This window comes from Sinocyclocheilus rhinocerous, unplaced genomic scaffold (genome assembly GCF_001515625.1).
Source record: "Sinocyclocheilus rhinocerous isolate Xijiao unplaced genomic scaffold, SAMN03320098_v1.1 scaffold1719, whole genome shotgun sequence".
NCBI classification, from domain to species: domain Eukaryota; kingdom Metazoa; phylum Chordata; class Actinopteri; order Cypriniformes; family Cyprinidae; genus Sinocyclocheilus; species Sinocyclocheilus rhinocerous.
Window position 1 is genome coordinate 95689 of NW_015664048.1, and position 16707 is coordinate 112395.

At 34.6% G+C, this 16707-nt stretch overlaps 2 protein-coding genes across 4 annotated transcripts in view; both read left to right on the forward strand.

The window, feature by feature from the left end:
• Positions 1-6552, forward strand: part of LOC107729600 (protein FAM131A-like) — a 27912-nt gene extending 21360 nt beyond the window's left edge. For all 3 annotated transcript variants that reach the window (XM_016540180.1, XM_016540181.1, XM_016540182.1), the window contains 2 exons: positions 2735-2866; positions 4862-6552. In XM_016540180.1, the coding sequence (XP_016395666.1) occupies positions 2735-2866; positions 4862-5373 (644 nt within the window). In that variant the 3' untranslated portion in view covers positions 5374-6552. The remainder of the gene's footprint in view (positions 1-2734; positions 2867-4861) is intronic.
• Positions 6553-11049: 4497 nt separating this feature from the next.
• The window catches only part of LOC107729595 (heat shock protein beta-7-like), a 10042-nt gene continuing 4384 nt past the window's right edge, over positions 11050-16707 (forward strand). Inside the window, exons 1-3 of the mRNA XM_016540176.1 lie at positions 11050-11453; positions 12890-12991; positions 16515-16657. Coding sequence (XP_016395662.1) covers positions 11189-11453; positions 12890-12991; positions 16515-16657 — 510 coding nt within the window. The 5' untranslated portion in view covers positions 11050-11188. The remainder of the gene's footprint in view (positions 11454-12889; positions 12992-16514; positions 16658-16707) is intronic.

Consider the following 16707-nt stretch of genomic DNA (forward strand, 5'->3'; position numbering starts at 1 on the left):
ATTTTTTTATTATATTTTTTTTTTTTTTAAATTGATGGTTGGCTTTATTTTATTACATTTTTAATTGTTTTATTTTTAAGTAACCAGCAAATCGAGCTCATGAGTTATTCCCATCCATGCCTTTTTTTATTAGTTTTTGTATTTTTTTTTATTGTATATTTAATTTTGTTTCATTTGCAGTTTTGTTTCTATTGATATTTTATTTAATTTGCTTTGTTTTATTGCAATTTATTTATTTTTCCTATATTAAAATTTAATGCTTATTCATACATAAAGCATGGCACCAAAATCATAGGTTTGATTCCCAGGGAATGCATGAACGGATCAAATTAATTTCTTAAAGATGCTTTGGATAAAACATCTTTCAAATGTATAAACGTTATTGATGAAAGAAAAATAATGAGACGATAAATAATCATGTTGCATTGACCTCGTTAACAAACCACACAACCCAGTCTGATTGATGGAGAAATAACTCTTGAGAGCCTGTTCCTTTAATGAGTAATCAGACTAATGATCGAGCTCATGAGTTATCGGTTTATGTTTGCTTAACGATTCCGCTTCCTTAACAATTCTTTAAATGATTCCCATCCGTACCTCTGACCTTTCCCAAGAGGCCCGTCTGTCCTCTGAAGGTTATTTTCTGTTGCTCTTGCTGTGACGAAGCGTTTTTCCTGCAACGACATGACGATTTATGGGCCGAACCTGAGAGGAATTCATTCACAGCTCTCTCTCTCTGTCAATGTCACAGGATTGTCCTTTTCATACAGTGTGTGTGTGTGTGTGTGTAAACTATTCGGAAAACTGCATTTCCTGTGTTATGTGTATAATTAACCGAGTAGTGTCAGTTTAGGGCCAATGGAAAATATACCATGCTTATTTTATAGAATGACAAATTACAGAGTTTTGTTTGTTGTGTTTGGAAAAATGGTACATAAATGTTTATGATTTGTGTAAAAACCTTTTTTCCCCCCAGATATTTTAAAGTATTGGTTGGTTGTATTAACTATTGTGAAAACATTTGAGGGTTTTGTGCACAGTGTTTTGAGAATTATTTGCATGATTTGTAATTTGTATGAAATGAATGAAAACATACAATCTGTTTAGAACAACTACAAAGTATTCAGATCACTGTATTAACTGTTTTGAGAAACGGTGACCGGAGTTTGGAGAAATGTCAAGTCCATTGAGAAAAAATCTAATACTCTGGTTATTTTTGCACCCAAATTGTTTATTCCTTTTTTTGTTAAATTTCATGAATTGCTTATTTCCATACTGGTTCATGCTGGTTTAATGCAGGTCAATAAGGTCTTTCAGATGTAGCTGGTTGAGCAAAAAAGTTCTGCCAGTTGTTTTTTTATTTTATTTTTTTATTACTTTATTTTGCACCTATTGACATTAACCCCTTAACTGTCATCCCCCATTTGTACTGTCAAATGTACTGTAAATAAAATGCACTATATTCACTATATTTGACATAACAGGTTTTACTCTAAAATTAGTATAAAATTAAAGCCTTATGTCTAAATAAGTTATGTTCCAAATTTTAAGTTGATATGAAAAAAATTGAGGTTCCTGTGAGATTTTATTTAGGGTGTCATACCACAAACAGCCACCGGGTGCCATCCAAACGCCATTGATTTTTTTAATGCATTTTTCTGTCACAAATGTCTAGATTTCTGTCAATATTACTTCTATCTCAAAATAACCACCAAATATGGAATCCTGAGACTCAGACCTTACCAATGATATGTTTTTTGTCAAGATCATAAAAAGGTTTGATTCTAAAAGACCATTTTGTAATATGACACTTGACACCGCCCACTAAGGGGGAGGAGACCGGCAAAAGATTTTAAAGTACCATTTCCATGGTAACTATTTTAAAATGGTTTTCACAGGATGAATCTTGGGCTTCTAAGCTTTCAAATGATATATGCTTCATGATGATTACTAAAAGATTTGATGGAGAAAAAGGACAACAACAAAAAGAGCGCCAAGCGTCCCACAGGTGGGACGGTGACCGTTATTTAGATTTATTTTATTGAATTTTTATAATTTTATTTTGTTTTGCACTTATTGAGATTTTAATTATTTTGCTTTATTGTATTTTATTTCATTGAGGTTTTATTTGCCGTTTTATTTATTTTAAATATTATTTATTAAAAAAAATTATTTATTTGAACATAGAGATTTAAGTTTTCTTTTACTATTTTCTTTTATTTTGCACATTTTAATTGTTTATATCTCAGCTTGCACTATTTTTACTTTAATTTATTGTACATATATTGCAATTTTTCACTGTATGCATATATGCTGCAAGTGTGCCTGTGGTAAATAAAAAAAAAAAACATTTGTGTCCTGTCAATAAATTAAGACAGAGCGAGAGCTTTAATTAGCTAATTGGCACTGTATGTGAATGTGTCTGAACAGAACTGTGTGCGTGTGTGTGAGAGTGAGGTCACTTCCTGTCTCATTGAGGACACTGCTGTGATGTCGTCGTCGTCATCATCATCATTGCACATCTAGGTAATGTTCCGTTTCAAATGACCTGTCAATCAAACGTGGTCTCTGTGGCAGCCAATAAGAACTGTCATCCTGTATCCATGGCGACGCATCACACCCTCTGCTACATTTGATCAAATGACCATAGTGTGTGATCTACTGTAAATCTGATGTAGATATGTTGTGTGAAGTATGTAATGTCATTTATTGTGTTTTGTTTTTTTTTAATCAGGAGTGGCAGAGCAGTTTGCCATCGCGGAGGCAAAGCTTCGCGCCTGGTCTTCAGTGGATGGCGACGAGTCTAATGACGATTCTTATGATGAAGATTTTCTACCTGCAAACGAGCCCGTTACACAGAGCACAGGTACACACACACACACACACACACACACACGATAAAACGGATTCTTCATTTCTTTAATGATGCACCAAGTTGATATTTATTTAATTGTTATTAATGGATGTAGTGATTTGTATTATAGCATCTACTTTAATCATTATTCATGTCGTGGTATAAAATAAAGGGTAATTAAGGTCTGAAATGGTGATTTTGTGTGCTGATGCTGTTGTTGTGTGTCAGTATACTGTGCATGTGTATTGCATTTATTTAGCAATTTCACATTAAATTATTTATAATAAATTACAATATAAATTTATAATTATAATACTAGAAATCATAGTATAACTTATATTATAATAATGCCGTGTAAAATATTTTTGTTATTTTATTATATTTCTATATTATTTTTATTATATATATTTATTCGTAATTTGTTCACATAATTATAGATAGTTTTATAGATAAACATTATTATTATTATTATTATTATTATTAAAATGTATTTATAAGCATGTGAAATTAGTCATTGCACATTCTCCTCAAAACATTATTCTTTTGTCAGCACAGATATAATTGCAGCTTCTCTGTATATTCGTTCTTTCTTTCTTCCTTTTATCTATTTTTCATTTTCTCTCCCCATCAAACTGAACGCAGAATCGCAGCACAGACATTACTGTCCTAGTGCCCTACTTTCATTTAGAAAACATCTCTCTCTCTTTCTCGGTCTCTCTCGTTTTGCTCTCCGGTGCTATTTGATATCCCAGCATTCATTTCTCCTGCAAGTTTAATGTGTTCTGCTGCGGCAGACTGTAGAGAGAGAGAGTGGAGGGAATAAAGTTGCTCATCTCTGTACAGCTAGAGTTTGCAGGTTTACACTGTTTTAATCAGACGCGTTACGATGCTCTTCCAGCACCAATGAGCTGTTAAAGGCCAAACGCTGCTGCGGCACGACTGTCACAGACAATCAGGACATATTTGATCTTTAATATATAACCACCGTTCTGGAAAACACAAACTCTCAGCCAAATGATGGTGAAGGGAAAAAAACACTGAAGTGACTGGCATGATACTTACATTAAAATAACATAATGCAACATAAATAGTTTATGCCAATTATATTTATTTATACTATATACATAAATATATAAATATGTACTCATTTTAGATATTTTAATGTATTTTCTTGGTGTTTTTTTTTTTTTTTTACTTCTGTTTATTCATGTGTTAGTACATTCATGCATTTATTAGTTTATTTATTTATTACTACACACACACACACACACACATATACATATACACACACACACACACACACACACACACATATATATATATATATATATATATGCACTCGCACACACACACACACACACACACACACATATATATATTACACACACATACATGCAATTAATAACACTAATTATTGATAATATGATTAATTATATATATGTATGTGTGTATAATTCATTTATTTGTAAAAATTATATATTTATAAAATGTATTTATTATAATTAATAAATAAGTGAATGAATGAACAGATACATAAAAAGTAAAATAAAAACCAAGAAAATAAAAATAAAATTACACACACACGCTTGTATATTTTCATATTTCATACAAAAATATTTTCATATTTTAACTTTTAAAAAAATTGTATATATACATTTTGTAAGCATATTTGGCAGATATTTGATTTTTCCTGTTGTATTCATATATTCGTATATACTTTTTGTTTATTTGTTATTTATTTATTTTTCTGCTGTATTATATATTCACAGATTACATTTATTAATTTTTATTTTAAGCCTAACTATAACTTTTTAATGAGGTTAAAACAAAAAAGAAAAAACAATTTGCCAGATGGGTGAGGAAAAACATGCTCAAAATAGATTATCTGTCTTACTATGTTGCTTCTGTAGTAAATTAATCTTGTTTTCCAGTAAAAATAAGTAAATATCCTTGATTGAAGTATTGATTTGTTGCTGTGATTCTAACGCACCTGTGGTCTCCTCTCAGATCTGTCCTCGTACCCTCATTACCTGCGGGATCTCCTGCACACTCCGGTGTGTCAGACTCACCTGCGGGGGCATGGCCTGTGTGAGGCGGAGAGTGGTGTGGGCGCTGACCTTTCACCTCCAGTGGGGTCGCCGGGGTCGCCGTCGGACACGCTCTGCTCCAGCATGTGCAGTTTGGACGAGAGACACCCGTTGCTTCGGGATCTCAGGCATCACACGGACACGCCTGCCGCCGACCTCTCCGCCAAGATCCTCGGCGCTCTTCAGGGAGGGGAGGAGCTACTGTTAGCCCGCCTACACAGGGTGGGGCACAGGCGAGGCCACTCCCCCTGCTGCTTGGAAACGTTTTCCGAGACGTTCGAAGACGAGGACACGCCTTGTAAGGAATGCGGGGGCGGAGTCTGCCTTCCGCCGGAATATTCCACGTGGAGGAAGGTGTCGGATGTGGCTTCGTCCGGCATAGTCTCGCTCGACGAGGAAGACGTGGAGGAAGAAGAGCGAGAAGAACAGTGAACAGTGCATTTTTCTTTCGGACTCCACCCACTAATTTGCATTTGGACTCCACCCTTTGATTTGCATTCGGGCTCCACCCACTTATTTGCATTTAGACTCCACCCATTGGTTTGCATTCAGGCTCCGCCCACTTATTTGCATCCGGACTCCGCCTGTTGATTTGCATATGGGTTCCACCCACTTATTTGCATTCAGACTCAATCCATTGGTTTGCATTTGGGCTCCACCCACTTATTTGCATTCAGACTCCACCCCTTGGTTTGCATTCGGGCTCCACCCACTTATTTGCATTCAGACTCCACCCGTTGTTTGCATTCAGGCTCCGCCCACTTATTTGCATTTGGACTACGCCTGTTGGTTTGCATATTGGCTCCACCCACTTATTTGCATTCAGACTCCACCCTTTGGTTTGCATTCGGGCTCCAACCACTTATTTGCATTTTGGGCGCCAGTTGCTCTTCTCTTTTGGAAAACACTGAATCTTTCGTTCTCAGGCTCACGAAAAAATGCATCTTGACAAACTAAACGGAGGAACGCAAGACTGACGTCGCCCTTATTATCATGCATGTGTCTCGCAAGTGCCAGACTGAGCGCGAAGTCCTGGACGTCCAGTTGTATCGCACGGTTTGTGGATTTAGCTGTTGTGTATTCCCGCTCCTCATGTGACGTCAGGCCCCATTGCATTCTGGGTCTTGATCACAGGATGCCTGTTCCCTGGTCCCTGGTTGGCATGGCTTGCTGATTACGTCAAAAACGTACAGTCGTTTACAAAGAAGCACGAATGCTGAATGTTTATACCATGACATAGAATGCGTAAGAATACCGACGATCAAGTTATGCTGTTTTTCTATTATTATTATAAATTTTGATTATATTATTGAATGGAATGTTTGTTTTTGCCTGTTTTAAAGCATTTTCGTCCTCAGACGGACACAATGAATGTTTCGGAGTTGATCCAGTGTTGGTGAATCATAAATGTGGGTCAGTTTGAAGGACTTTGGGAGAGTTGCTCTATTTTTGTACATGTGGTTTTTGCGGTGAATTTGGAGTAAGTGAGTAACGCTGTGGTTTGTTCACAAGATGCTTGTTTATTGCTTTCTTTCTCTCTTTCTGTCTCTGAATTATCACTGTGTGATATTGTCTACATCAGGAAAAAATAATACTAATGTGAAAACGAAATGAACAGCCCTTTTTCTTTCTTTGTCTCTGTGTAATTGTGTTACTGTCGCTCGTCCTGGTTTTGCGTTCGGTAAATTTCAAGCACTCTCTGTTTTTCTATAAGGGCCACTTTTGTTCTCAGATGTTCCAGAGTTACCATGGAGATCCATGATTCACCAAGAAATTATGGGTTATAGTCAATCAGACAGTTTTGACAATCTAATTAGTATACACACACACACACACACACACACACACACACACACTCTCTCTCATATACAGACACACACACACACACGCACGCGCTCATATGCACACAATCATACTTGTGTATATACACACACATATATACAGTATATCTAATGCGCACACACACACACACAGTACATCAAACTCCAAATCCACCATGAAAATGTCATAATATATTAAACAAATATGTCATTAACTGAAATGCCGACTAGTATTTTAGTATAATTTATTTACTTTTATAGTTAAGATTTTGAATTGAGCTTTATTTTGTTTTCATTTTAGTTTTAGGTTTTAGTAATTTTGTTGTTATTTTTTTAATGTCTATATAGTTTATTCATTTTTATTTCAGTTAGTTAGTACATCAAGATAAACTTAATGAAAATGGAAAAATGTTGCCTTGGCAACTAGCTGAAATTAAATAATATTTTATTGTTGGTTTGGTTTTTATTTGTGATTAAGCCAGTGTTGTTATTGTTAACTGTAAAACCATTAAAAAAAAAATTGTTAACTGAAATAAAGCTGAAATAAAATAAAATGTAAATTTTATGTAAAAAACTTAAGTATCTAAGATATTATTTCTGATTTTCATTTAAGTTGAAGTACTAAAATTAATAAAAATTAAACTGAACTAAACAAATTATATCTAATAGCAAAATAAATTATGAATTACAGCTAAATAGAAAAATAAAATAAAAATAAAAATGACAAAAGCACAACAAAATGACTAAAACTTAAACTGAAATTATTAAAATGAATCTAATTAAAAATATTAATAAATACTGTATACTCTGCAGTGTTTCTACTTTTTTTCCCCTCCACTGAAGAAAGAAAGTCATACAGGTTTGGAACGACTGGAATTCCATTCTTTTCATGAATGGTACTCCGATCTGGGCTCAGATTGTGTTTTGGTTGCTGTAAATAATGTCCAAATGCCAGACTGCACCATCCAAACCTCGTTACATCACTTCCCCCCTACAGCCCAGCCACTTCCTGTCTTATCCAGTGTTTCCATAGCAACAGCAGTCGTACAAAGAGACACAGCTGCTCGTTTGCAGACGAGAATATTACCGGCTAAAGATGTCTTATGTTTGATTTTTAGAGTGATATTTGTCTTGATTCCACTGCTTTTTTTTAGTGGCCTGATTTATTGTAACTGATAGTTCAGAGTCTAAGTATTGAAATTATTAAACACAAATACAAAAACACCATGATGGAAACAAACAACACTAAAATAAAGCAATAAATGTGTGTAAATATGTTGTAAACAGTCAAATGCAATGAAATATATTGAAATACCTTTAATTTCAACCTTCATATTTTAGGGGCATGAAAATACATTTCCAATCTTACAGTATAGCCTGATTAGAGATCAAAGCGATAAAATATGTTAGAAAAACTGTATTCTGAATAGAATTCTAAATATATAAATATGTATTATTAAATGCTTTAAAAAAAATTATATTTGTTAAAAAAAAAAAATTTTAATGGCCGGAAAATACATTAGTGAAAATATATTTACGTAAATATATTTTGAAACCTATTTTATCAAACTTTTTTTTTTTGGCCATTTTTAAAAATATATTTAAAATATATATTTGAAACTAAATATTTTTTTATGTGACTCTCTTCACTCGGACCAGTAAGAAAATATCTAAGGTGATTAAAATGTTATTTATCACATTGCTATGCAGTTGCTGTGGTTTTCTGTGGTTAGAACACCATAGCAACACACTGAACTATTCTGAACACCTTAGCTACCGCATTCTCCGGTCCACAGGGTTGTGTGATTGCAGTGGGTTTTCTGGGGGTTTGTTTCTGGTTGATGATCAAAAGCGTCTCTGCAGAAGTCTCTTACGTAACGCTCTGATGCTCCATTTGCCAACAGCCTCTTACAGTCTGATTATGATTCATCGCTTCGACTCCGTTTCTAACACAAGTGTTGATTTTCCATTTCATCCTCCATTCTCATACGGCAAAAAAAAAATCTATTTTCAAATCTATTTTTTCAAGTATATTTTCAAGTATAAATCTAGTATATTTCAAATAAATTTTTGGATTTTTTTTTACCAAATTGATGTTTTGGGATATCTTTGAAAAATATATTAAAAATGTATACATACATTTTTTAAAAAAACATTTAAAATATTTATTTTGCCCTTTAAATATTTCAATGCAAGATAACAGATCCACAAATGTCACATTTGAAGAAAAATCACAATGTTATATATATACACTGCCGTTCAAAAGTTTGGGATCAGTAAGATTTTTAATGTTTTTTAATGGAGTCTCTTCTGCTCATCAAGGCTGTATTTATTTGATCAAAAATACAGAAAAAAATGTAATATTGTGAGATATTATTTCAATTTCTATTATTGATACTTTTTTCTGGATTCTTTTATGAATAAAACATTAAAAAGAACAGCATTTATTTAAAATTAAAATAGTTTCTAACAATATGAGTCTTTACTATCACTTTTTATCCATTTAACACATCCTTGCTGAATAAAAGTATTTATTACTTTCAAAAAAATAAATGATTACTCCAAACCTTTGAATGGTAGTGCATATTGTAACATATTGTAAGATTTACATTTTGAATAAATGCTGTTTATTATTTTTTTATATATATTCATCAAAGAATCCCAAAAAAAGTATCACAGGTTCCAAAAAACATGAAGCAGCACAGTCTCCAGCACTGATAATAATCAGCATATTAGAATGATTTCTGAAGATCATGTGACACTGAAAATTCAGCTTTGAAATCGCAGGAATAGATTATATTTTAAAGTATATTAAAATAGAAAATGTTATTTTAAATTGCAATAATGTTTCACAAAATAACAGTGTTTTTTTCTGTATTTTTGATCAAATAAATACAGCCTTGATGAGCACAAGAAACTTCTGTAAAAAATATAAAAAATCTTACTGATCCCAAACTTTTGAAAGGTAGTGTGTATGTATATATATATATACACACACTACCGTATATATATTATAATATTATATTATAATATATATATAAAATATGTAAAACAATACAATTACTTTATATATATAATTCCTGAATTTATCTTTATATTACTACTTGCCCTTATTTTCACCTTTTTATTACTTTCTGTATTTATTTTTAATTTAATTGTTATTCTTTTATTTTTTTATGTTTATTTATTTATTTATGCATTTTTTCTTGTTAAGGTTCTTAATAAAATCAATTACTGTTATTTATAAAGCTTGAAAATAAAGTTACAAATAATCCTTATTGACTGCTGAAACCATGGAGACACAAACCTGCAACATTTTAAATAATTAAATAAATATTCCTTAACAGAATTTAGTGTGTGTGTGTGTGTGTATAGCTGCATGGTTTCAGCATTTCACTTTCAATCTCTCTCATCTCACTCTTTCTCCTTGTCATTGTCCTTTATCTCGACTCTTTTTCTCTCTCTCTGTGAAGATGAGCTCTTTTTAAGGTTAAACGCTATAAAAAGCGCCTTAAGTTGTCTTGTCACTCCGTGCTCTGATTGGCCGGATGCTGCCCGTTGTGATGCACGTTTAACCGTCCAATCTTGTCGCTGGACTGTGACGGAGTGAAGGCCCCCTTCTGTGGACACTTTCCCGGGGCCAGAGACGACATTGAGTGTGTGGGTGTGTTTGTGTGTGTGAGGTTAAGTGTCTATAAATAGACAAATATTGACCTCCTCTCTAAAATCAGCATCCAGGACGTCATTTTGTGTGTGTGTGTGTGTGTGAGAGAGAGAGAGAGTGTGTGTGTGTGTGTGTTAAACATGCGTTTGTCTCTTAATTAGATCCGTTCAGGGGTCTCTGCAAGTTTGTGTTCTGGAAATGACTCTCTCTGTGGACTGGTCTCTGATTCAGTGCTTAATTATTCTCTCTTCAGTCCCTCGATAGTGAACGTGCTGTACAGTCTGACTCCACACCTTTCATTTTGTTTTTCTTATGAATATTTGACTGCTTGACTAGTTATTTTAATATCAGAGTGTTTGTTTTTGCATCTTGTTTGGGTTCTAAATAATCATTTTAATGCATTTTTTATATTTTTTTCTTGTTTGGGTTTTTAATTAAAATAAATGAATGCTATCTATATATGCTATTACGTGTCAAGTAAAACAATAAACAAATAAACACAAAATAAATAAAAAATAATTATTTGTAACTTAAGCACAAGCATCATTTATCAGTCAGTGTCCAGTAAGAGCAAACAAACAAACAAACAAAAAATCTGATAAATAACAAAAAAATAAAATAAAATCTATTTATCACTTAAACGCTGGCTGGGGTTTCTTGTAGTTCTTTTAGTGTTTCAGTAGCAGACTTTGATATTTTTGTTGTATGTATTTTCAGTGGTTTATCGTCGTGTGATTGTGTGGGTGTTTCTGTGAAGTTTTCCATGTCTTATCTCTCGGACCGTTACTCCAGGAGTGGATTCCAGGAGCTCGGCCTTTTATGGAGCGGTCAGAGAGGCCAGATATCCCACAATGCAGTGCAGCAGCTCTCTATATGTCAGCAGAGAGCGACAGTGCTCCTGTCCTGCATCATGGCGTGTCGTTACAGCACGAGCTCCGTCCGCTCCTCCAGCGCCGCTCGACTGCACAGCCGCTTCAGAGAGGAGTCCTCCATCAGCTCCGTCACCGACGAGTCCTGCTGCTGCCACGGTACAGGTCACACGCTTAATGACAATCCTTGAAAAGTTACCATGGTAATCAAGTGTCTTAAAGGTCACTAAGGCCATCTAGAGTCTTTTATGGGTTACCAAGGTGATTTAGAATCTTTGATGGGTTACCAAGGTGATTAAGTGTTTTATAGGTTACTAAGGTGATCAAGAATCTTTTATGGGTTACCTTGGTGACTGAGAAACTTTGATCAGTTACCATGGTAATTAAGTGTTTTGAAGGTTACTAAAGTGATTGAGAGTTTTTAATGGGTTACCATAGTGATTGAGAATTTTTGAAGGGTTACCAAGGTAATCAAGTGTTTTGTGGGTTACTAAGGTGATCAGAAGCTTTTCATGGGTTACCATGGTGATTTAAAATCTTTGATAGGTTACCAAGGTAATTAAGTGTTTTATAGGTTACTAAGGTGGTCAAGAATCTTTTATGGGTTACCATGGTAATTAAGTGTTTTGAAGGTTACTAAGGTGATTGAGAGGTTTTTTGTATGGGTTACCATGGTGATTTAGAATCTTTGATGGGTTACCAAAATAATTGTGTTTTGTAGGTTACTAAGGCCATCAAGAATCTTTTATAGGTTACTAAGGTGATCGAGAATCTTTTATGGGTTACCATGGTAATTAAGTGTTTTGAAGGTTACTAAGGTGATTGAGAGGTTTTTTATGGGTTACCATGGTGCTTGAGAATCTTTGATAGGTTGCCATGGTGATTTAGAATCTTTGATGGGTTACCAAATTAATTAAATGTTTCATAGGTTACTAAGGCAATCAAGGATATATTATGGGTTACCAAGGTGATTGAGAACTTTTGATCAGTTACCATGGTAATTAAGTGTTTTGAAGGTTTACTAAGGCAATCAAGAATCTTTTATGGGATACCAAGGTGTTTGATCATTTTTTATGTGTCATCCTGGTAATCAACAGATTTGTGGGTTACTAAGGTAATCGAGAGTCTTTCGTGAGTTACCAAGGTGACTGAGAATGTTTGATAAGTTACCAAGGTAATCAGGTGTCTTATAGGTCACTAAGGTAATCTAGAGTGTTTTATTGGTTACCATGGTGATTTAGAATCTTTGATGGGTTACCAAGTTAATTAAGTGGTTTGTGGGTTACTAAGGTGATCAAGATTCATTTATGGGTTACCAAGGTGACTGAGAATGTTGGATAGGTTACCAAGGTATTCAAGTGTCTTACAGGTTACTAATGTGATCAAGAATCTTTCACAGGTTACCACGGTGATTAATAGTTTTAAGGTTACTAAGGTGATCGGGAGTCTTTTATGGGTTTTATTTAGAATCTTTGATAGGTTACCAAGGTAACTAAGTGTTTTGTAGGTTACCAAGGTACTCAAGAATCTTTTATGGGTTTCCAAGATGATTGAGAGTCTTTAATAAGTTACCAAAGTAATCAAGTGTTTTATAGGTTACCAAGGTGATGAAGAGTCCTTTGGAGGTTACCATGGAAACCATCAGTACACCCGAGCAGGACAGCAGGTCGACTGGAGCCTCGGCGATAACATACAGGGTAAGAGAAGAGTGTGTAAAGTTCACAAAGATCCAAGATTTAATCGTTTGTATTTGTGGAGGAAAAAAAGTTAGTGAAGATCAAGCTGTTGACAGAACTAAATCTTGTAAATGAGACGCCGCTGATGATCATTTATTCTCTGAGAATCATAATGCTCAGAGACTCGGCTGACTGGTTTCATGTGAGTACTGTTTCAGATGTTCCTCCTGATGCTCGTTTAGAACATGAACGAATGTGAATGAGAGCTCAGATCAATGATGAATTTGATCCGAAACGTTTGTTTCTTGCCAAGTTTGAGATGTGAAACTAGAAACTCATTTGAGTTTTCTTTCCAGTGAGTCTGGACTGGAGTGAGTAATGAAATATACTGAGACTCAGTCATTAATCAAACTAACCACAGAACTGATGCTTTACCTGAGCTACAGCTGCGGCGAGACTGCAGCCGACTGCATGGAAACACAGAAGATGAAATAAATGGGAAATAAAAGTGATATAGTGCACTATAAGAAAAAAAATAATAGAAAACTGAAAAGTGAAGTTTACGGACATTTCCTTTAACCATAAAGCACAATGCAATGCAGTGGATGTATCATTCAAAATATGGGGAAAATTCCTTCATAACAACTTATTCCCCGCCAGCGTTTTTTTTTTTAACAGTTTCACAAAACTTCCGTGGCCTCCAGAATATTTTGTTATATTAATATATAAACACGCATTATGTCTAGAGCTTTATTTTATCCCACACTTCAATGTGTAAGTTTCATAAAAAAGCAACAGTTTGAACAAAAGTTTTGATTTATATGCTGTTTAAAATGTTATTTTACATATGGATCCGCTTACACACGCGATCGCTTGTTTCTGCTTCTTCTTCGCTGTGTTTTGATCCGGAGATTATGTCTCTTTCAGAAGATGTGTAACAGCGCCCCCTACCGTATAACAGTCAAAACACAGAAAGAGGGAAATTCTGTCAATGGCAGGGAAAGAGTTATATATATATATAAGACTCCAGTTATATATAAGCTAAGAGTTACATAACTATTTTTACGAACTTTTCTTGTAGTGTGTATTTTAACACTGGATTGACCAATCAGCATCCAGAACCACGTCTAACAGTTTTATATAATGAACCTGTGCATTTATATATACATAATAAATATACACAGCACACATACATATATTATTTAAACAAAAACTTTTATTTTGGATGCGATTAATCATTTGACAGCACGAGTAGGCCTACTAAATATACTTAACTGCCATTTTTGGAATATATAAGCTACATGTATGATATATTCTGCACAGTGGCTATACTCTATACTCGGGGGTGCACATAAGTTTTTCAGCCTGGAGATTTGGTTTGGTCCTCACACTGCACATAGTGTAACCCATTAAATACAACTATTAAAAAATAAATTAGTCGTAGTGATAATATTGGTGCACTTTATTTATTTAGCTTTTTTTTTTTATATAAAATAAACTAAATAATAAAGTGTGATAATAATATTATATTTTAAAATATAAAGGGAGTATTAAATACAAATACAACTATTTTATAGTAAACAAAAATAAAATGCTAATATTTTCTTCTTTTTTTTAAAGATGAATTTTCATCATTTTCAAATTTAAAATCAGCAGGCTTTTATTTTGGCGGGTTGCCGGCAAGTAAGTATATGCGCTTCCGGGTTTAGCGCCGCCGACTGCAGCGCATCAGTGAATGAAATGTCACAGTTTTGCATTGTGCTTTAAAAACGGGTAGGCCTAGATTTATTAATCTTATACAGTATTACAGTTTGTCTTTGATAAGTTACCAAGGTAATCAGGTGTCTTATAGGTCACTAAGGTAATCTAGAGTGTTTTATTGGTTACCATGGTGATTTAGAATCTTTGATGGGTTACCAAGTTAATTAAGTGGTTTGTGGGTTACTAAGGTGATCAAGATTCATTTATGGGTTACCAAGGTGACTGAGAATGTTGGATAGGTTACCAAGGTATTCAAGTGTCTTACAGGTTACTAATGTGATCAAGAATCTTTCACAGGTTACCACGGTGATTAATAGTTTTAAGGTTACTAAGGTGATCGGGAGTCTTTTATGGGTTTTATTTAGAATCTTTGATAGGTTACCAAGGTAACTAAGTGTTTTGTAGGTTACCAAGGTACTCAAGAATCTTTTATGGGTTTCCAAGATGATTGAGAGTCTTTAATAAGTTACCAAAGTAATCAAGTGTTTTATAGGTTACCAAGGTGATGAAGAGTCCTTTGGAGGTTACCATGGAAACCATCAGTACACCCGAGCAGGACAGCAGGTCGACTGGAGCCTCGGCGATAACATACAGGGTAAGAGAAGAGTGTGTAAAGTTCACAAAGATCCAAGATTTAATCGTTTGTATTTGTGGAGGAAAAAAAGTTAGTGAAGATCAAGCTGTTGACAGAACTAAATCTTGTAAATGAGACGCCGCTGATGATCATTTATTCTCTGAGAATCATAATGCTCAGAGACTCGGCTGACTGGTTTCATGTGAGTACTGTTTCAGATGTTCCTCCTGATGCTCGTTTAGAACATGAACGAATGTGAATGAGAGCTCAGATCAATGATGAATTTGATCCGAAACGTTTGTTTCTTGCCAAGTTTGAGATGTGAAACTAGAAACTCATTTGAGTTTTCTTTCCAGTGAGTCTGGACTGGAGTGAGTAATGAAATATACTGAGACTCAGTCATTAATCAAACTAACCACAGAACTGATGCTTTACCTGAGCTACAGCTGCGGCGAGACTGCAGCCGACTGCATGGAAACACAGAAGATGAAATAAATGGGAAATAAAAGTGATATAGTGCACTATAAGAAAAAAAATAATAGAAAACTGAAAAGTGAAGTTTACGGACATTTCCTTTAACCATAAAGCACAATGCAATGCAGTGGATGTATCATTCAAAATATGGGGAAAATTCCTTCATAACAACTTATTCCCCGCCAGCGTTTTTTTTTTTAACAGTTTCACAAAACTTCCGTGGCCTCCAGAATATTTTGTTATATTAATATATAAACACGCATTATGTCTAGAGCTTTATTTTATCCCACACTTCAATGTGTAAGTTTCATAAAAAAGCAACAGTTTGAACAAAAGTTTTGATTTATATGCTGTTTAAAATGTTATTTTACATATGGATCCGCTTACACACGCGATCGCTTGTTTCTGCTTCTTCTTCGCTGTGTTTTGATCCGGAGATTATGTCTCTTTCAGAAGATGTGTAACAGCGCCCCCTACCGTATAACAGTCAAAACACAGAAAGAGGGAAATTCTGTCAATGGCAGGGAAAGAGTTATATATATATATAAGACTCCAGTTATATATAAGCTAAGAGTTACATAACTATTTTTACGAACTTTTCTTGTAGTGTGTATTTTAACACTGGATTGACCAATCAGCATCCAGAACCACGTCTAACAGTTTTATATAATGAACCTGTTGAATGCAGATACTTCTCTCGTGTTTATTTCTCATTTCTCTGTGTCTACGTTTGAGGTCGCGGCGGTTCCGGTTCCGGTGTGGGCGTGGTCAGGGCGATGGGCGACAGCTACTTCCTGTCTGCAGACGTGAGTGGATTCGAGCCTCATGAAGTGGTGCTGCTGGCTTATAATCAGTGTGTGGTTATTCACGCCGACAAGGTGTGTGTGTGTGTGTGTGTGTGTGTGTGTGTGTGTGTGTGTGTGTGTTT